Raw genomic sequence first — 21,928 nt, forward strand, 5'->3', positions numbered from 1 at the left:
ACTTTGTGAAATGATTACCACAATCAGGTTATTTAATACATTCATCTCTTCAGTTCCTTTTTTTTTTTTTTGGAGTGACAGTGTTTAAGGTCTACATTTAGAAAATGTAATGTACAACACAGTATAATTAACTGTAGTCACCGTGCTGTCCGCTGGATTCCCAGAGCTTCTTCATCTTATAACTGAAGACTTGTACCTCTAACCAGCATCTTCCCTTTTTCCTTCACTCCCCAGCCTCCAGTAACCACCATTCTATTCTGTTTCTGTGAGTTTAATTTTGTTAATTCCACAGATAAGTGAGCTTATACAGTATTTGTCTTTCTTTGTCTGGCTAATTTCATTTAGCATAATATCCGCTAGGTTCATCCATGTTGTTGCAAATGGCAGGATTTCCTTCTTTCTCGTGGCTGAATAGTATTTTTGTGTATGTGTGTGTGTGTTTTCACATCTTTATCCTTTCATACAGTGATGGATGAAATGGTGTTTTCATATCTCAGCTATTGTGGATAATGCTGCAATGAAAAGTACAAAGATCTCTCTGAGAGACTGATTTCATTATTTACTTCGGATATAGTCCCAAATGCGGGATTGTTGGATCATACTATAGTGCTATTTTAAACTTTCTGAGGAAACTCTCAAACACTTTCCATAGTGGCTGTACAAGTTTACTTTCCTACCAAGAGGGCACAAATTCTGCACAGCCTCGACACTTTCTCTGTTGTCTTTTTTATGAAAGCCGTCTTAACAGGTGTGAAGTGATATCTCACTGTAGTTTTGATTTGCATTTCCCTGATGATTAGTGATGTTGAACAACTTTCTAATGTACCTGTTGGCCATTTGTATGTATTCTCTGGAAAAATGTCTATTCTTCCAAATTTTAAATTGAATTATTTGTTTCCTTGCTACTGAGTTGCATACATTCCTCATATGTTTTAGATATTAACCGCTTATCAGATATATGGTTTATAAGTATTTTCTCCCATTCCATAGATTGCCTTTTCACATTGCTGAATGTTTCCTTTGCTATATTGAAGTTTTTTAATTTGATGCAGTCCCAGGTGTTTATTTTTGCTTTTGTTGCCTGTGGTTTCAGGTGTCATATCCAAAAAAATCATTGCTAAGACCAATGTCAAGGAGTTTTTTTACCTATATTTTCCTCTAGAAGTGCTACTGTTTGGGTATTAACATTTAAGTCTTTAATCCATTTTGAGTTAACTTTTGTGAGTGATAAAAACTAGAGTCCAGTTTCATTCTTTTGCATGTGGATATCCAATTTTCCCAGCACTATTTATTGAAGAGACTATTCTTTCCCCATTAAGGATTCTTGGCACCCTTGTCAAAATTAGTTGACCATCTAAACCTAGGTTTTTAATGGTGTTCTCAAATCTGTTCCATTGGTTTGTGTCCATTTTTAATACCAGTACCATACTGTTTTGATTACTATAGATTTGTTATATAGTACTTTGAAATCAGGAATTGTGATACCTCCAAATTTATTCTTCTTTCTCAAGATTTCTTGGGCTAGTCAGGATCTTTTATGATTCTATATGAATTTCAGGATTATTTTTCTTATTTCTGTGAAAAATGCCAATGGAGTTTTGATAGGGATTGCATTGAATCTGTAGATTGTTTTAGGAAGTGTGGACATTTTGATCCCACTCCCACCTACATATGCCTCATCTGGGGACCATGTGCCCTGTCTCTGCTGAACCACCTGCAATCCCCAGGGCTCTTGGAAGCTTGGAGTATTTGTAGCATCACATGAGATATTGAGAAAGCACACTATAAAAATACAGTTGTGTTTTTTTTTTTTAAAATACTTGGAATAAGGTTAGCAGGGTGAGCACCAGTTCTTGGGGCTGGTTCACCTCATCTGCCTCTTCTCCTGATTACACTTTTGCTGGACACGTGGACAATGAACTTCCCATTTAGGTTTTAGTTAGAAGGTAAGTTTATCTTAGGACTCTGCAGTTCTGTTAGTACTGAATTATATCTGAGCACAAGCTAAAGACTGAACCCAAAGGGCCAGGTCCAGTTTGGTGTTGGCACTGGCGTGATAAAGCATCAGGGAGAACTCAGAAGCAGAGCAGAAGCTGGACGTGCCTCTCACCAACCCTCTCATTTTAGAAATCTGTTTGTTGGAGGCCACACAATGAATCAGAGGCGGAGCTGGGACTGTAACTCAGATCTTCTGATCCCGGCACAGGGTCCCTTCCCCTATACCATGCCATTCACTTTGGCTCCATCATCAGTATTTAAAAACACATTCGTTTGAAACTGAAAGTTTGGCTCCAGTGCAAAGTCCAAAACCTAAGAAAACCCCTCAAACCTGAATTACACCATGAACAGGGTAGTATCAAATCAACAACTCCACACACAGAAACTACCACATCAAGAGAAAAGGATCATGATACGTGGTCTGTGGGAGAGGTGGGAGTTTTTGCAGCTTTACTGAGATATAATTCACATACCATGAAATTTTCCCTTTTTATACAATTGAGTCTTATTCAGTATATTCACAGAGTTGTGTAACCATCACCCCCAAAAGAAGGCCTATACCCATTAGCAAGCATTACCACTTCTTCAGCCCCAACCCCCTGCCAGCCCCTGGAGACCACTAATCTACTTTCTGTTTCTGTGGGTTTGATTCTGGACATTTCATATAAAGGGGATCATCCAACATGCGGTCTTTTGTGACGGCTGCTTTCACTTAGCACGCTCATCCATGTTGGAGCACGTTCGTACTTCATTCCTTTTCATGGCTGAGTGATATCTCATCATATGGATGGACCACATTTCCTTTATCCGTTCACCAGCTGGTGGATATCTGGGTTACTTTCATCTTTTGTCTCTCATGAATAATAAAGTGATAAACATTCCTATACAGGGTTTTTGTGAACATGTTTTCAATTCTCTTAGATAAATACTGGGGGGTCGTGGTAACTATTTTCAACTTTTTGAGGAACTGCCAGACTGCTTTCCAAAGCAGCTGCACCATTTTACACTCCCGCCAGCAGTGTATGAGGGTTCCAATTCTCTGCATCCTTGCCAACACTTGTTATTGTCCAACCTTGTGACAACAGCCATCCTAGTGGGTTCTGGCAGTGTTTTTATAACGAAAAGGCAACTGTTAATATACTCTGGGCAAATGTTTTCTCTGATCAACCGTAGGACCCATAGGACCCAATCAACCTCAGGCAGAAGAATAGGGCTAATGCTGATAATACCCCAACCCTGCTGCCTGGGCTGCCCTCCCTGACAGGTCAGGATGGTGGTTCTCAAAATGTGATCCCCAGACCGGCAGCACCAGCATCACCTGGGAACCAGTGAGAAATGCAAAGTATTGGACTCCGCCCAGACTGGCCGAGTCTGAGCCTTGGGGAGACAGTCGGGGAGCTCCCTGGGATTCGAGTGACCGTGACGCCTGAGAAAGTGCAGGGAAGGCAGTCGGCTGCATCACGTCTCTGCCCCTTATGTCAGCTTTCATCTCTTGTTGGTGACGATGAACATGCACAAACCCTCATCCCCTGCCAACAGGGACGACAGTGACCACGGAAAGAGCTTCTAAAGGATTCAGTCATGCGACTCAAGTGGAAGGGCTTGACATTTCCCAGTAATGAGTGACACTGTTTATGTGAGATATTCATAATAATTAATTTTGGACACAGGAAATCCAGCAGGAAGGTAAACGGGAATCTCTCAAGCACCACCCAAGGCAGCGACAGGACATAATTTCCATCATACTTAATAACTCAGAATGTCAAAGGACGTGCCAGCTCCCGGGAAGTGAACACACAGGAGCTTCACAGAGCCACCATTTAAAACGGGAGAGATGACGTCATCAGCCCGGGTGAAATACACCACAAACACTCCACCTGACTGTGGAGAAGTACGGTGTGTCTTCCGCACACTGCAATTTTAACCCTTCTCCAGGGGAGGGTACAGCCCAGCGGTAGAGTGCGTAATTAGCATGCACAAGATCCTGGGTTCAATCCCCAGTCCCTCCACTTTAAAAACAAATTAATTTACACCTTCTCTACACACATTTCTGACCAGTTAGCAAACCCAATTACTAGCGGCTAGAAGGCTCTCCGTGGCTCCGTTCTTGCTACGTCCTTCAGACACTTCTCTGCATCGGCACTTCCGGCCCAGGCAGCCAGGAGCGGGGGCGCATCACACGCGCAAGTGGACGGAGAGGAAGGGCACCCCCGGGAGAGCGGCACTGCTGCAGCCACGCCCCTGCTCCGCACCTCCCAGCTCCCCGCCCCCCGGCCCCCACGGCTGCGCGGGTCTTCACAGCATCTCCCTGGTATGAGACATCCCGGAGTCTCTGAGAAGACCCAAAACCTTCTGGTAAGCGTCCAGGACGTCCTGAGCGGTGGGTCTCTCGGCAGGCGTCTGGCTCTTACACGCCTGGTGAATGTCAAACAAGTGGAATCGGACCATGTCGCTGCCTTCCACGTGCCCCAGCAGGAAGCTGGTCACGTCCGGAATCTTCCAGATGTCGACCTTCTCGTCATACGCGGGCATGAGATCGTCGCGAAAAGGCACGTCCTGTCCGTAGGGCCACAGCTGCTCCGGAGCCACAAAATCCCCACGGAGCTCCCTGTGGCCGCACTTGGCCAGGGCCCCCGAGCTGCGGTTCACCAGCGGCAGAGCGTCCAGGTCGTTGAGCACGACGCTGAAGTTGGCGGTCAGCAGGTACTGGGACAGCGTCTTGGGCAGGTCGCTGGAGTCGCACATGACCAGCGTGCCCAGCGGGCTGCGGTGCAGGAAGCTGAGGATGCTCACGTAGTCCACGGCCAGCTGCAGACGGTGCTGCCACGTGTTCAGGCGCTGGTACCTGGACAGGTTCAGCGTCTCCTCCAGGTTGTTCAGGGAGCCCAAGGGGTGATACTCGGTGAGGATGGTGTGGTCGTCCTCACAGTAGCCAAGCAGCGTGACCACGTGCTGGCCCTGCAGCGACTTCAGCATCCGCAGTCCGTGCAGGAAGTCGTCTCTCACGTCCAGCCTAGTGAGCCGCGAGAGGGCGACCTTGCGTTCCTTCCACTCAGACAGAAACACCTGAAACGAAGCCACAGACAACGTCAACCCAGAACCCTCGTCTGCAGGTGAGCCGAGAAGCAACGCGACAGATGCCTTCACGTGCTGGATGTGGTGCAGAGGACACAGACCTCCGTCCTAGGGTCGCTCTCCGTCTGTCCCGAAGACTCACCCATGAGCACAGACAAGACGCCGGGCGGGGCCAGCGCCACATCAGCACAAAGGCCCAGCGCAGGTGGCAGGGGCAGCTGGCCTGCGTGCGGGGGGGTGCCATCTGCAGAGCGTGCTGGGCCGTCTTGGGAGCTGTCAGTGGGGGGACTGCAGCTTGCAGGGCAGATGTGGAGAATGGGGTCTTTCCCAGGAGAGGGGGCTGCACGCGTAAAGGCAGGGCGTGGCACACAGCCTGCTAACCCTGGATCAGTGTAGCACAGAGCAGGACCGGAGAGAGAAGGCCGGAAAAGTGGGGAGAGATGTGGAAAATCTCATGTAGGGAATGAGCGCAGCTGGCCCATCACACACATGATCGTTCACTTCAAAGGGTAGCAGAGTAAACTGCAAAAGGAGCAGCTTGAAGTAAGGAACCACTGTTCCCTGGTCTGTGGTCTCCTACTCCAGCTGTCAAAGCAGGCGCTCAGAGCCCGCCCCTGGGGCCCTGGCACACGGAGCAGCTGCTGGATCCCCACTTCCATCAGCCAGGAGAGCACTGAGAACTGCTGATCTTCTGCTTAAATCCCCACTGGGAGAGAAAACAGGCTCCCAGTTGGGTCACCGCTGCCCCAGGCTGCTCGGACCCCCAGGGCTGGTCCCTCTGGCTTCCGCATCTTCATGGTCAAAATACGGGCTGCGGAAGCGACTTGGGGGGTATTTTTCAAGAGCCTTTGATATTTAAATCTACAATCTATCCAAGGCAATAATCTGAAACAGATACAAAGCTCTAGGAATAAAACTCTGGCATCATTTATAAAAGCATAACTAGGACCTATCCATCCCCCCAGATCGGGGAGCGGTCCAGTTACCTGCCAGGACCACACAAAGAATGTTACGGGCACAGCAGCTGCAGGTCCTGAGAGGGTTTCCACAGATAAAAGTAACGCACAGATGAAAAGAAGAGATCGTTCTTATGCTGTTGTTCTAACTGCATATAGCAAGACAAAATTACACAGAAATTGACAGGAACAGGCTAACGTTTTCTGTTCTCTTTACTTTTTTTTTTTTCCTTTACACCTTTTGGTATTTTCCAACTTTTCCAGAATGACTACATATTACTTTTATATTTTAAAACATCTTTAATGGGGAGGGTATAGCTCAAGTGGTAGAGTGCATGCTCAGCATGCATGAGGTCCTGGGTTCAATCCCCAGTCCCTCCATCAAAAAATAATTAAATAAGTAGACCTAATTACCTCCCCACAAAAATAACTTAAAAAAATCTTTAAAAAGAACCAAAAAATATGGTATCAAATGGAGGTGGGCTAGAGGATTCTGAAGATCCCTTTTGGACTCGAGAAGGGAGGTTCATTCAGGGAAGAACCTACATAACTACCGTTGATGATTTATTCAAAAGAGAAATCTTTCAAGACCTTCTTGAAAACCTAAATTTGAGAAATTTCACTACAGATAATTTCTATTAAGAAGCCAAGTTGCTCTGTATATATTTTTATTTTTATACGGAACGCGTTCTCTCCATAGATCTGCGCCTGCACTGAATTTGGTAAATGAGTCCAGTGTAAGAATTGGGTTTTTGCCGAGATCCCTCACCCCGGAGCCCACCTGCCCCTGGCGGTCAGCACCAGCAGACGGCTCTGGTTTCCGGGCCCATTTTCCCATAGAACTGCGTTCACGCTAGGGAAGTGGCTACAGTTTATTTACATATTTATTCAATAAGAAATGCAGAAGACGCTCAGCCACAGGCCTCACAACATCCTCCCAAGCCTTCCTTTACGTCAAATTCATTTCTGTGTCTCTGATGAATGAAAATAAATGTTATTTATTGCTAAATATTATTGGTCTTTGGGATCACCCACAAACAACTGAAACCTCCAATGCTAAAAAATATCTGCAAGTTAGGGATTAAGAATCATTTCTCAGCAATCAACTTCACCTTTTTTAAAAGATTATAAAAATAAGCATGAATATTTTTCTTGGTGAAAGTTCAAACGCGGAAAGAACAGACCTCCTTCCTCTGCATTCACTTCCCGAGCCAGGGAGACCAGCCAGCTGTGCGGCTGGAACCCTCTCAGGAGTTTCCCTACGCTTTTGTTATTAACGTACCTTTATAAAACAGCATTGAGTCTGTTACATAAACGGGGATTATAACACAAATATACTGCTGCTGGCTTTTTTCATTTAACTGATGCCTCAGGAATCTTTCCCTAATGTACGTACAGATCCAGGTCACTCTTTTTAAAGCTGCGTATTTCACAGTATGGGCATACTACCTGTACTGCATTTTCAGTAAGATTTTACAGATGATCATTTCATTTTGGGGGTTCCAACGGGGCGGGACAGACAAGGCTGACACCTAGCTCCAACACTCATGCCCTGAGGGCAAGTTCTAGCCAAAGAAACAAAACACCCAGCCTCGGGGCCTTATGGTCGCCCCTCCCTCACCTTAACCACTCCAGGTCACTGAATCTACTGGGAGAGGTGTCATGTGCCAGATTCCCTGAAGTCCTATCTGTCTTCAAGCACGGCCTGCCATCATCGAAGCTATACAGAAACACACCCTCCAGGGTAAAAACCAATCCTGAAAAATGTTCCCCAATCGTTCTGAGTGAGTATGATGACACGGAGGCCCCTCTTTGAAGGAGACAGAAGTTAACTGGCTGGAAGTCCTCTCCCTGCCACTCCATCTCTGGTGGCTTCTTCACAGCCTAAGGCTGTCGACACCACCCCAAATTCTTACCCTGCCCTGGGGGCAGGACTCGTGCACCCAGCTGACCGCCTGAGTCTCAGCCGGGCCTCCCAACGGCCTCGCGCGTCCATCTCGAGCATACAGAATCCGCTCTCCCGCCCTCCCATGCTGCCTGCTGCTCAGGCTGGGGACCTCGCAGTCACCCCCCACCTCGCACCCCACATCTGGTCTCCTGGGACATCCTACACATCCACTTTTAACACACAGCCAGATCCCATCAATTCTCGCTGAGTCCAGTGCTGACACCCATTCAGCTGTGGCTGTCCCATCCACTCGGCACACAGGCCGGCCCCTCAGCCCTCTACCCACTGCTCCGATGGTGCCTGAGGCCGGCAGGCCCAGCAGGACCCCCCCACCACTGACCTCCTACTTTCATCTGCCTCTAGTCTCCAGATGACCAGGCACGTTGGGGTCTCTGCTGGTCCCCATCTCTCTTCCTGGAACGTTTTCCCCAAATATCCCACCACCCTGACCGTCTAGAGTAACAAGCCCGTGGCTCCTTTCCCGTCCAGCTGTCTTCATGGTGAGCGTCACCAGCACAGTGTATTACGCAGCTGTTTCTTGTCTTCTCGGCTGGCTGGCCTCTCAACCAGGATGCAAGCTTCAAGGGTCTTTGTTCTGTTCACTGCCACACCCCCAGCACCTCTACAAGGAGTGCGTGAATCTCTAAAGGAGCAGCTTCCTTGTTTCAAAGCTTTACTTCACATTAACTGGTCTCCTTTCTCCCTTGATTCCTTCCTTTAAGGTGTCTCCACTCCACATTCATGGCCATGGCAGCCGCCGGATGCATTTTCTGCCCCTCCACCCCGTTCCTCATCACTCGCCGTGTCCTCACGAAGGGACTGCCTTTGTTCAACACCCTCCACTGGCTTCGCTAGTCACCCTAACTCACCGTTTCTGCAGGCGCGGCCACGCAGTAAACACCGCACACGGGCCGCCTGTGAGACGGGGCTCTGGAAGCTTCTACCTGAGAATTGAATTCTCCCCTTCGGTTTCTCATTTTTAAATAAATTTTTAAAAAAATCAATATAACACCATCATAGAGTTTGAAAAACAAGAACCAAAAAAACTGCCCCAAGTCCTCCTTCACCATAGCACAACTTCTATCATTTTTGTATTTTTCTCTGTATGTAATCTTGCAGATGAAATCGGTGTATTGTACAGTTTTCTGTTTTGCTTTTTCACTTAGAAGATGTTTTTCATGTTGTGACGCAGGGTTCCTAACTACACTTACTGGCTGCAGAAGAGTCTGCGACCAGCCGGACCATAATTTAATTAACCATCCCCTACAGTCATCATTTCCGGTTTTCTCTGACTATGGACAACAAAGCTGAGTACCCCTTCGTGCATTCAGCCTTCTCCTTCCTTTGGATTACGTTACTGGGGTGCATCCCAGATGTGAGCCCGGGCGGGGCTGGAGGGCAGGAGCATCTGGATGGCTCCCCGCGCCCGCACACACGCCAGCTGCGCTCCCAGAGGCCGCCGGCCACAGGGGACTGGGGTTCAGGACTCACCCTCTTCACGGCGCCTTCCCCGACGCGTCTCAGCTGCCGGACCTCGGTCCTCAGCTGCTCACAGCTCAGCCACGGGGAGCAGCTGCTCATCTGCCCCACCCGGAAGTGGCCGTGGGGACAGCGCCCAGGGTCCTCGGTGCGGCGGGGGGAGATGAAGAGCCGGTCAAGGCAGAGGTAGAGGAGGGCATTCATGAGGGCCATGGCCAGCAGCAGCCCCAGGCCCGGGGGCACGTCCCTGTGCGGGAGGCCCTTCCTGCCTTCCTGGGCTCTGGTCTCCATGGCGCTGTCCTCTGCCATCCCTACAACCGAGGGGAAACAAGAAGTGGTCACGGCCCGTCTCATTTCACGAAGGACACGCGGGGACCCCGGGCCTCCGCATCATTGCAGCACCGAGGAGGCTGAATGCCAGCACCAAACGCCGCATCGACCAATGCCAGCTCCGCCCGGAATCCTTGCTCTTCACTTCAGCCCCGAGGGGAGGGGGCCTGGTGTCTGTCTATCTCCCCACAGCAGTCTGCGCTGGGCGGATACTCAACCAAGAGGGAGGGAGATGGAAGCACGCTGTGGCTTTGTCAGCCTGGCGGGGCGGGGGCGGCGGGGGGCCAGCCAGGGTCAGGGGGTGGCAGTGATGCTGAGGGGCTGGGGTGTTCCCTGGAAGGAACTGAAGAGCTCCCTGATGTTTATAAGAAGAAGTGTGAAAGCTGCCCCCGGGGTGGGAGAGTCTGGGAGGGAGGCCCCGCCAGGGTCCAGGACTGCCGAGCCCACCAGCCAAACTAACAGGACGGTGTGAGCCAGGGGCGGACTCAGGTGACCCTCGCACCCAGCAGCCACGACAAGGCAGGGTGCTCGCCCACAAATGGATGGGCTGGGCTCCGGCCCTGGAGCAGGTGTGCGCCCGTGGCAGAGGCAGACATGACTACTTGGAGGGTGGGGGTGGCAGCCAGGGGGGTGGGGAGAGGACCCGGACACTGGGAGCTGGACCCTCAGGGTGCCTGAGGCAGACGGCGTTTTCAAACACAGAGAAGTGTCACTACTCTGACAAGGGCTGTGGCCGCACCGGCACACGCCAGCTTCACCTCAGCACTGGGACAGGCGGGACACCAGAGGCAGAATGGATCCTGTGCCTCTGGGGTCAGAGACAGCCATGACATGAAGCCTTACCTTCCAGGAGGGCCTTCCTTCTCCCAGCTCAGGTCTCCCTCCAGCCTCCTGGGCCGTCAGGCTTCTGGTTGGCCCCGTGCACCCAACTGAAAGTTACCTGCCTCCAAGCACCAAAAAGGAGGCTTGTTAAATAGAAGCTGCAACTCTGCCCGCAGACAAAAGGCAACAGTCCAGGTGGTCCGCCCTCCCCAGGGGCCTCCTGGCTGGGTGTCCCTCAGGTTCCTGATCCCCAGGATGGAGCAGGAAGTCCTCCCGCAGCCCTGTCAGCTTGTCCACGCCCCTCACCAGCCTCTCTGGTCCCCGCCTGCTCCCTCCATCAGTACCTTCTGGCCCCCGTTCATTCCACACGTCTACAAGGCAGCCCTGCTCTGGGCACTACAGAGGGGCAAGCAACCCTCTTCTTCGAATGATGACTGCTTTCTCCTGAGAAACTGTTCCCTAAAATCACAGACCACCAGAAGCTCCCGGCGCAAGGGCCTGTCAGGAAGAAGGGCGCCCCCGCTGTGGCCTGGAGCAGCGGAGTCGCTCTGACCCGGAGCAGAGCTGCGGGCAAGTGGTCTCAGGAGACGACACTGCATGTCTACGTGGGTCCACGTGACCGGCCAGGCCGGAGCTTGACCTCTTTGCAGGCAGCCCTGCTTGGCCTTGAGCCATCAAAACACGGCTTTGTTTAAATTCTGCCTAAACTCCACTGTCACCCCAGTTCTGTGCTAACTCTCTCTCCCTCTGGTTGAGATGCCAAGTTCCCGCTGGCGGTCCTGTTCACTGCGATGGGTGAACACACCCGACAGGTGTGAATGGGGGCCTCGGCCCCCCTCTCCTCCACCTGCATCACCTCCCCCACCCTCCCTCTCCGCTGCTGATCCATCCTGGTTCCTAGTTCCCTGAAGAAACACTGCCACGGCTCCCAGCAAGGCTCGCAGCCCCCCGCCCCTCCGCCATGGCTCCCGCCAGCTCCCGGCTCCACCCCAGCAGGGCCCTCCTCTCCGGAATCCTGACCCGGCGCCCTAACATCTCCCATCCTTTAAAGCACCCCCTCCTTGCCCCACCTTCCCCTCCAGCTACTGCTTTTTGGCAAACTCCCCAAAGGGTGTCTATACTCGCTAGTTCCACCTCTCTCTTGAACTCACTTCTCTCAAACCCATGCCGACTGCAGCAAGGTGACCCCCACGCCCTAACAAACAGCCAACACGCAGTCCTGGTCCTGGCCTCTCAGCACATCTGCCTGGCTGATCACTCCCCCTCCTCACAACACTCACTCGGTTCCCAGGAAACCGCAGGCTGGGACCTGGCCCTCTCCCCTCACACTCCCGGGGTCTCATTCAGACGCCCCACTCTCTGATGGCTCCAGATGCGTGTGAAGCCCCAGTCCCAGCCTCTCAGGACCCCACACCTGCTTCCCTGACACCTCTCCCTGGAGGCTGATGGACAACTCAAAAAGAACATTTCTCCTCATGAGGAAAAGACAAATAACTCAATTTAAAACTGGGCAAAGGACTCGAGTAGACATTTCTCCAAAGAAGACATACAGATGGCAAATGGGCCCATGAATAGTCATCCGGAAAATGCACATCAAAGCCCCGAGACCCCAGCGCACACCCACCAGGATGGCTACAGTCCAAGTGTCCACAAGGACCCCTCCCACATGGCTGGTGGCAGTCACACTGGTGCCGCCACTGCACAAAACGGGCCAGAGGTGCTTCCAACGTTAAACAGAGCTACCAGCACACCTACTGCTCAGTATCTAGAGAACTGAAAATGCACATTCACGCAGACGCTTGTACGTCAATGTTTACAGCAGCATTTTTCTTAAAAGCTGAATAATGGAAGCGACCGAGACGGCCATCAACCGATGCAGGATAAACAGAACGGGGTGTCTGTGCAGCGGCACGTTATTCGGCCATTAAAAGGAATAAAGCCCCAACACATGATGCAACGTGCGTGACCTTGAAAACATTATGCCAAGTGAAATGGGCCAAGAGAAACAGCATGTGATTCCGTTTACATGAGGCCGCAGGTGGAGGGTCGGCAGTGACACTGCTTCTGCTGAGCAGGACATTCACAAATGGAATAGACTCTTCCACGAGTCAGTGTCCGTTTCCTAATAACAAGAGAACACACTGCTTTGATCATCCGCTCTGTCCCGACAAGCTGCTCAGGAAACCTGGCTTTCCTCAACTGCCCCGCCCTCACTCTGCACCCTCCTTCCTCCGGACTATGCCTTCTGCTCACCGGCGACACCCAGCGATGTCCCGAGGGTTCTCTGCTCACCTTTCTCATGGAGACTGCAGGCCCACATCTTTATCTCCAGCCCACTCCCTCCTGCCATCTCCCAGGACTTCCACGGTCACAGTGACGACTTTCACCGCTCAGGCCTCACGGTCTCCTGAGCTTCTCCCCCGGACACCTGATTCTTAGAAGGTGACCTTAGAGAAACAGATGAGATGCCCGCCACCTCTCTTCCAGAGCATTTAAAGTCACCAAGAGTGTCTCAACTTAGGCCTTGGGTCAGGACCAGCCAACTGTTTTTCCGTAAAGGGCCAGGCAGTACATGGTGAGGTATAGGGGCCGGACGCAGGATTCGAGTGACCACACCACGGGGACAGGTGGGACGTGGAACCGCGGTGCTGAGCGACGAGGTAACTGTCGGGGTTCCTCTCTCCTGTGGTCAGAGCGCGGGAGCAGCCAGACCACCCGACACAGCCGAGCGTGGCTGTGCTCCGACAGAACTCTGCTCACCGCCGCTGGGACGTGCATTTCACAGAGTTTCCACGTGTCCCAAGATCCTTTTGATCCTTCACCCAACAGTTAAAAGGTGAACAGCACCCTTCGCTCACAGGCTACATGAGGATGGGTGGCGGGCAGCAGTAGCCGGCCAGGCCTGATATAGGTGACCGCATCTCTCCGGGTGTCAACTTCATTCCATGCCTTCCACCCCCACTCCGTCTCACGCCTTCTGCGTTGTCTCATCCACGCACACAGCTCTGCGAGCCACGGACACGCCGATGGTTTCAAGCCCTTTCTCCTGCACTTCACTCCACTGGCCCCTCAAGGCCTGGGGCGTCCATAACTCAATTCTCTCCCTCCTGTCGCCAGCACGCCCCGCACCCCCCAGAGCACCCACTCTGTGACAAGCACACAACCAGGGGACTTCATTCCTCCCTCCTCTAACCCCTTGACCAAACGATCACCACCTACAGTCAGTTCTCCCACTAGATCCCTCAGATCTGCTCACTGCCCTCCTTCCTCACTACCAGCCATGGTCTGTGTCTCTCTCTTTTTTTAATTGAAGTATAGTCAGTGTGTCAATTTCTGGTGCGCAGCACAATGTCCCAGTCATGCACACAAAGACATATATTCCTTTTCATATTCTTCATTAAAGGCTATTACAAGATACTGAATAGAGCTCCCTGTGGTCTGTGTCTCTTACCGGGGCTCCTGCAACACTTTCCTACGTAGGCTCCCAATTCTTCCCCCTTTCCGATCCATTTTCCACAGCAAGTAGGATCTTTTCTCTTTCCTGAAATGTTTCAAGCAGAGAAAGTTAAACAGAAGCCCATAAGCAGCCATCTCGCTGTCAGGTGACAACTGCATCCTATTTTTTAAAGAAATGAGACAGTACATGCATGGTTGAAGCCCCGGGGGCCCCCTCGCGGGCCTATTCTGCTCCCTCCCAAGAAGTCACCAGCATCCTTGAGTCGCCATGTCAGCGGTTCTCAAACTGTGGTCCCTGCACCTGCAGCAGCATCACCTGGGAACTTCTGAGAAACGCAAGTTCTTGAGCCCTAGCCCCAGACCGACTGGATCAGAAACCCAAAGGGGAGCCCAGAAATCCAGGGGGTTTTATCTTAACAGAAGTACTGGCGACTCAGCCCAGGACCTCCTGCGTGCTAAGCACATGCTCTACCACTGAGCTATCCCCTCGCCTAAGAAATCTGTGTTTTGACAAGTTCTCCAAGTGACTCGGGTGCCTGCTAGTTTGAGAACCACGCATGCTTTTTATTTTTACCTCTTGAGTATGCGCCCATAAATAATGACACAGAATATTCATATGTTTCCAAGCTTTGTACAAACAGTATTGTACCGCTTGTCCCTCAGTAACCACAGGGGACTGGTTCCAGGACCCCGGTGAACATCGGCAGATACTCCAGTGCCTTACATAAAACGTATGGTGTAATACAATCCTTCTACAGCTTCCTTTTTTGAAAGCTCCGCATTATGCTTCTGAGGTTTGTCCAAGCAGATAATGAAACACTGGTTCGCTATTTTGGACAGACTCTGCCACAGCTAGTGAAACAGGTTTTGCACACACGTCCTGTGCATATGTGGAAGAGTTTCTCTCTGGTATATACGGGGTCTTTCTAAAGCACAAATCTGATCACTCCTTGCTTTTAAAGCATTTGATAGCCCCTCTCTGCGCTCAGGATGAAGTCTAAACTCTGATACCCCGCCTCTACCCACCCCAAGGTCCAGCTTCTGTGCCCCTGTCCAGACCCGTCCCTGAACCCCACCCTCCAGCCCGTGGGCTTTCCTTAGTCCCGGAAGGGCCCTTTCTGGGATGCCCAGCTTCAGCACCTTGCTCTTTCTTTCTTGACTGTGAGGTCCTAGGGGACCACTTGCCTGGCGTGGGTACCCGTGTATCCTCCATGGCTGGCGCGCAACAGGGGCTCAGGAGAACCGCACTGATCAGCTGATCACCCACAGCCTCCTGTCTTCATGGCTTCTTCCTCCCTCCCACCCGGTCTGCTCTCCACCTCTTCGGGGCGCCTGTCCTCAGCCACCACTCCCTGCAATCTGAGTTCACCAGCCCAAACCCACCATTAATCCTCTTCATCCGCAGACCCTCCTTGCCCCTGACCTTCCGCTGATCCTGCCGGGCACTGCTACGGGTAGATTCAGATCTTACAAGGCCTGATGTTTCCATTTTTTTTCCCTTCTTTGACATATTTCTTGTCAACTCTACAGCTATTTGCCTCAATATCCTTTCATTTCTCCCTAGAAGATTCAGAAATTCTCTCTCAGAAAAAAACTCATCCAGAAATTCACCTAACTTGTACAGTGTCTACTGCATACTAATTCCGTAAGGTAGAGATAAGTGTTATTATTCCCATTTTACAGATAAGAAAACTGAGTCAGAGTGAATGAATTATCCACGGTGACTATCCTGTACATGGAGGAGCCAAGTTTTCTGGCCTCAAATCCACATTCTTCCTCTAAATTCTGCAACCCTTAGGACTGAACTGAATACAGTCTGGTCACTGCAGGGGTTGGGGGGCTGATACAGAGACTGCCCATTTCTTAAAGGAATCGTTCGCCCACCCCAACACCTGATGGGCTTTCTTATTTGTTTGGGGTTTTTTTTGGGGGGGCGTAATTAAGTTTATTTATTTTAATGGAGGTACTGGGGATTGAGCCCGAGGCTCATGCATGCTAAGCATGGGCTCTACCACTGAGCTATACCCTCCCCACTGGGCTTTTTTTTTTTAAAGGTATATTTTCAGGAGTAGGTTGCCCAGAGCTAGGGATAAGACTGCATGGCTGAAGGAATTTTCTTGCCCAGAAATAAGCAAAATGACACTGAAAACTGCTGGTTCTGCAAGTTAAGAAATGATTGTGTGGCCAGGTGGGTAGAAGAAATTCAAGCACTGTTGAGACACAAAGCATTTCTGACACTGGTAAGAAAAAACCGGAACAAATGGGAACCACTGCTACTCACTCACAGCTTAATTTAGAAAGAAAAAAAAAAAAAAGAATGAAACAAAATTAGTTTTCACCAACTACAGATTATTTTATATAACCAGAGGAAAAATAATGGATTACTGTTCCCCAATACAGTTTAGGTTGGAATCCCATTTTGCCAACAAAGCACGGTATATTAAAATATGATTTTAAATATTCCCGATGCTTGCTTAACCTTAAGGTTCTATAGTAAAGGTCAAGGATGGGGAAGACAAGACCACCCAAGGAAACGGCTAAGTCCTGCTTTTTAAGAAAGGGCAGCAGACGATTCCACCCGACAGCCCTGCACCTGGAGGCAGCTCGGGCGTCGGGGCCGGGCAGGGCCGGCAGGAGGCCCAGGGGCCCCCACAGGCGCCCGCAGCCCCTCGCCCCTCCCCAGGCTGGCTCCCCCTACCTGCTGCCCCCTCCCCAAGCCGGCCCGCCCCTACCTGCTGCCCCCTCCCCAAGCCGGCCCGCCCTACCTGCCGCCCCCTCCACCGGCCGCCCAGTCCCTACCTGCCGCGCCTCCCCGGGCCGGCCAGCCCGGCGTCCCTACCTGCGGTCCCCTCCCCCGGCCCAGCACTCGGCCTCCGGCGCCTGCGCGGCCGGAAGCGGGCCCCGCAGGACGAGCCCGAGGCTGCCCCCTGGTGTCCGCCTTCCGCCGCGCGGCCGGAGGCCCGACGGCGGAACGCAAGGCCGGAGTCGGAGCGCACCCGGAACCAGCGAGGAGGACCGGCCGGGCTCCTCTTCCGGCTGCTTCTCTCAAAGCGCGTGAGGACAGCGACACGTTGGTCCGCTGGGTGCGGGTGCGGGTGGCGAGGAGCTGTGAGAGCTAGGCCCTCCGATAGCTCCCAGTCAGCGCAAAGCCGCGGTCTCCAAAGGGCGGTCCTCAGGCCGGATGCTGACTCTTCCCGTCTCCAGGGACCTTGTTAGAAGCGCAGATTCTGGGCTCCGGCCCGGGCCTGGGGGTTCGCGATCAGTGTTAGACGCCCCTCCGGTGGTGCCGCTGCCGCTGCGGGCCAGCCGAGAACCGCTGTGGGAGAGAAACGCGGGGCTGGTCCAGAGCGGGGGCGGCGGGTCCCGAAGGAGGGAGCGGGGCCGCCTGGGACCGGGAAGGACGCAGGAAGGGCCCACCCGGCACATTCTCCGAGACAGACTAACAGATGAGCTGCATTTACCACAGTCTTCAAAGTAGTGCTGCTCATTTCTTCTGCAGAAAGCAAGGAGGTTGTTGTAGTTTATCACCTTCCCAGGAAGTTCATCCCTGGTCAGTTGTGTGGTAAGAATGGTGTACAGATGGACAGATACCAGTGCATGTAATTCAGTAGGCTGCTTATTGAACAAGTAGGGTTGTGGTCCTAGTCTTTTGAGAGAACTTGATAGGGCTGGTCGACATCTTCTAAGACTTAGTCCGGAGTCTTGTTACCCCCTCTGATAGCGTTCACCTTACTTTGACCTCCCACTCTTTCTGATGGGCAGAGATACGATGCAGAGGCCAAGGGGAAGGCGCTGCATACCTAGCATGAGTGGTCTCCCCTGCTATGGCTTCATCACACCACTGAAGCCCTCCTTTCTGCGGTTTCGACTTTATCTAGCCCATCCCCATGAGAATGGCCCTTGGCTTAAACAAATTGGAGTATTGAACCAAGTTCCGCGATACTACTTGATTTCCTACATGTGTTACGAAGTCCAGGCTCCTGCTGCTCACTGCTGGACAAGCCAATAATTCAGGAGACGAGGTGTTGGGGCAAGGAATAGCTGCTTTATTCAGAAAGCCAGCAGACCAAGAAGATGGTGGACTACTGTCCCAAAGAACCATCTTACCTGAGTTAGAATTCATGCTTCTTTACTAAAAGGGGAGGGGGTGTGGTTGGTTGGTACAAACTTCTTGGTGTTGGTATCCTTTGTTCTTGTAACTGTCCACAGAGGTCAGGGATCAGGTCACGACATTCCTGTGAACCTCCAACAAGGCAAATGTTATTCTATGTTCTGTAACTTGTAATCTCCATATACCTTTAAAGATCAGAGCCTTGAGAATGGGCTATCCTGTGTATTTCAGGTTATAGGCAACATTCTTAACTTGTAGCAAAAGCAATGGAATACAAAGGATAAAGTAAAAGAAACAGATCCAATATAGAGTCGGATTTATTCTTCCGTGTTACACATGAACAAAAGGTACTTTATCTGATGGAGACATATATTCTGTATTTGTCCTGCAAACTAATTTTATAGGCAGATTACGTATTTGCAAAAAGGCCTGTACAGCAAGAGAAGGTGCATTGTTAGCAAAATCGACTCCTCTCTTCAGTGTCTGATAGACTGTAGCAGAGTCAGGCCAAGGTTCTCTGGTCTGGAAGACAAAGTGCTTCTGCCACTAGAGACAGGTGGCTGGGCAGCTGGGCACTGCCAGTTCCTCCTGCCTGTGGCCCTCAGCATTCCTGCACAACCCCGGCAGCTGCTGGCACCTAACAGGCCTGGCTGGCCCCAGCTGAGGATCGGACTCCAGCCCAGCCCTGCAGTAGGATTGGCTGCAGTCGTGAAGACCCCAAGATTTCTGCCTGTGATAACGTATTTTTAAGAAACAAATTTGTTTCAACCTGATTGGTGTATTAGGAAATCATTTGAGCATAACACATTTGTTTACATGTGACTTCATCCTGGAAAAACACTAGGTGAATGCAGAAAAATGCACCCAGCTGAGTTGGACTGCGTAAGAATGAACAAAACACACATGCACACACCTCCACATCTCCCAGTGTCATCAGCTGGTGTGTTATGAGACACCCATCCACATCTGGTGTGACAACTTCCCAACTGATTTCAGATAACCATCCATCACTTAACGATAATTCACAAGCTGCAACCCTTCCAATGCCGGCACCCAGAAGCATTAGCTTCAGGTCCTTTTTAAAAAAAAACTAAGTTTTTGAGTGTTGTGTCTCTAACCCCATCTTTACCATAAGGCCCCTCCCCCTCCAGTTTTTATTTGTGATTTTTCATAGCATGATGTTAGAGGAACACATGCCTCATGTTTTATTGGAACTGACAGTATGAGGGTTTCAGGTGAGTTTCAGGTGGAAGAACAGTAGCATTATTTCCTTCCAGTATAATTTCCCTTTTGTCCGAAGAGATTTCTTTCATCAGTTCTTTTAGATTAGGTCTGCTGGTTGCAAATTATCTTTTGTTTTCCTTCAGCTGAGAATGTCTGTATTTCACTTTCATCCCTGGAGGGTATTTTCGCTGGACATAGAATTCTGGGTTTACATTCTTTTCTTTCAGCACTTGAAAAACACGGTGCCACTTCCTGTCATTAGGTGTTTGTTCAACTATGTTACATGTCACTTCCCTCTGGCTGCTAGCAGAAGTTTTCGTTTTTCTTTAGCTTTCAGTAATTTGATTTTGATGTGTCTGGGTGTGGATATCTTCGGATTTATCCTATTTGCTCAGCTTCCTCAATCTGCAGACTTGTGTTTTTCACCAAGGTTGAGATGTTTTCGGCCATTATTTCTTCAACTGTTTTTTACAGCACTTTCTCTTCTCCTGTGGGGCTCTGATAACAAGATTGTTAGACCTCTTGTTCTTGTCCTGCCTTTAGTTTTCTTATTTTCCTTCTGTTTTTTCTCTCTGTTGGTCAGATTAGATCATCTCTATTAATCTGTCTTCAAACTCACTGATATTTTTCTGTTATCTCCATTCTGCTATGGGACCTATCCCATGAGCCTTTTATTTCAGTTATTATACTTTTCAGTTCTAGGATATTTATTAGGTTTTTTTGTTTTATTTTTTCTATTTATTTACAGATACTTTCTATTTTAACTTTTGTATTGGTGATACATTTTGAATCATTTAAAAATCAAAATGAAGTAACTATAACTATGGTTCATGGAAATACAAAATACCAAAACTTCTGAGATGCAACTATTGCAGTTTTTAAAGGGAAATGTATGGCATTAAATGCTTATTTTGGTGGATAAGGGTCTTGAATCAGTCATCTAAGCTTCCACCTTAAAAAACTAGAGCACATACTATATACCTGAAATTTGCTAAGAGAGCTTATGTTCCCATCACACAAAGTGTGAGGTAATGGATTGGTTAACTAATCTTAATGTGGTAGTCATTTCATGGTAGTATGAAAGTACATCAAGTCATCACGTTGTATGCCTTAAATTTACACAATATTACTTGTCAAATATATCTCAATAATGTTGGGGGGAAAAACCAGAGTGAATAAAACCAAGTAGAAGGAAAGAAAGAAAATATGAGAGAATTCAATGAAATTAAGTTCTGTTAGATGTAATTTTTTAAAAAGCTTCTTGCTATCCATTGACTTGCCCATTGATGGGTTACAACACAGTTTGAAAAACATTGTTTTTATAACATAACTTCCAAAGGGAAATGTTCTGGACTCTCTTACTAATTTATAAGTTAATATTTACCAATTACAAAATTGAGTTTAAGGCCTCACTGAAGGATATAACTAACCAAATGTGTCTTCCTTTGTGAACCCTTCCTGACTCTTATCAGGCAGATAATGCCTCCTGTTTCTGTGTTCTCAAGTAGTATTTCTTCAGAAAGCTAATAAACATTTTATACAATGAGGTATTACTTCACACCAGTCAGAATGGCCATCATTTAAAAGTCCATAAACGATAAATGCTGGAGAGGGTGTGGAGAAAACGGTGGGAACGTAGTTTGGTGAAACCATTATGGGAAACAGTATGGAGATGCCTTAAAAAACTGAAAATAGATTTACCCTGTGATCCAGCAATCCCACTCCTGGTCATATATCCAGAAGAAGTTTCTAATTCAAAAAGATACACGCACCCCAATGTTCATAGCAGCACTATTTCCAATAGCCAAGACATGGAACAATAAATGTCTATCGACAGATGACTGGATAAGGCAGTTGTGGTATATTTATACAATGGAATACTACTCAGCCATAAAAAAGAATAAAAGAATGCCATTTGCAGCAACATGGGTGGACATGGAGATCGTCATTCTAAATGAAGTAAGCCAGAAAGAGAAAGAAAAATACCATATGGTATCACTTATATGTGGAATCTAAAAAAAGAAAAAAGACACACATGAACTGATCTACAAAACAGAAACAAACTCACAGACATAGAAAGCAAACTTATGCATACCAGGGGGAAAGGGAGTGACGAGGTATAAATTGGGAGTTTGGGATTTGCAGAGGCTAACTACTATATACAGAATAGATAAGCAACAAGGTCCTACTGTAGAGCACAGGGAACTAGTCAGTTGTAATAGCCTACAATGAAAAAGAATATGAAAAGGCATATTGATAGAAATAAATGAATCACTATGCTGTACACCAGAAGTTCATTATAAATCAACTATACTTCAATAAAAATAAGTAAATAAAATGAAAAAAAAAGCCCCCCAAAACAAATACCTAAAAAATTTTTTTCAGGGTCCCTAGGTGAGGAGCATTCTATTGGTCTGTCTCAAAACTGGGGTCCCTGAGGGCAGAGATGTGGTCTCCTACTCTTCTACTTCCAGATTTTCTTTTTGTGGGTGGTAACTAGTGATATTTTACCATACCTGAAATTAGAAT

General features: G+C 49.3%; 2 protein-coding genes and 1 pseudogene across 4 annotated transcripts in view; all 3 read right to left on the reverse strand.

The window, feature by feature from the left end:
- HGSNAT (heparan-alpha-glucosaminide N-acetyltransferase) overlaps positions 1–16,753 on the reverse strand; it is a 53,193-nt gene extending 36,440 nt beyond the window's left edge. The window contains exons 1-2 of the mRNA XM_072950150.1: positions 15,250–16,753; positions 14,060–14,149 (exon numbers count right to left, since the gene is read on the reverse strand). Of these exons, the coding sequence (XP_072806251.1) occupies positions 14,060–14,149; positions 15,250–15,277 (118 nt within the window). The 5' untranslated portion in view covers positions 15,278–16,753. The remainder of the gene's footprint in view (positions 1–14,059; positions 14,150–15,249) is intronic.
- POMK (protein O-mannose kinase) lies at positions 53–16,929 on the reverse strand. 3 transcript variants are annotated; one of them, XM_072950151.1, is made up of 5 exons: positions 16,904–16,929; positions 14,060–14,149; positions 10,630–10,730; positions 9,469–9,767; positions 53–5,064 (listed from the first exon to the last, which is right to left on the reverse strand). In XM_072950151.1, the coding sequence occupies exons 4-5, from the start codon at positions 9,763–9,765 to the stop codon at positions 4,294–4,296; spliced, it is 1,068 nt and encodes a 355-aa protein (XP_072806252.1). In that variant the 5' UTR covers positions 9,766–9,767; positions 10,630–10,730; positions 14,060–14,149; positions 16,904–16,929; the 3' UTR covers positions 53–4,293. The 3 variants fall into 3 exon arrangements, with proteins under 3 accessions (XP_072806252.1, XP_006215200.2, XP_072806253.1); XM_006215138.4 differs by lacking the exon at positions 16,904–16,929 and having other exon boundaries at positions 10,630–10,726; positions 14,060–14,115; XM_072950152.1 differs by lacking the exons at positions 14,060–14,149; positions 16,904–16,929 and adding an exon at positions 12,635–12,661 and having other exon boundaries at positions 10,630–10,726.
- A 92-nt stretch (positions 16,930–17,021) lies between these two features.
- Positions 17,022–19,109, reverse strand: LOC102532485 (metaxin-2 pseudogene; annotated as a pseudogene).
- Between the last annotated feature and the right edge of the window lie 2,819 nt (positions 19,110–21,928).

Source organism: Vicugna pacos, chromosome 26 (genome assembly GCF_048564905.1).
Source record: "Vicugna pacos chromosome 26, VicPac4, whole genome shotgun sequence".
NCBI lineage: Eukaryota > Metazoa > Chordata > Mammalia > Artiodactyla > Camelidae > Vicugna > Vicugna pacos.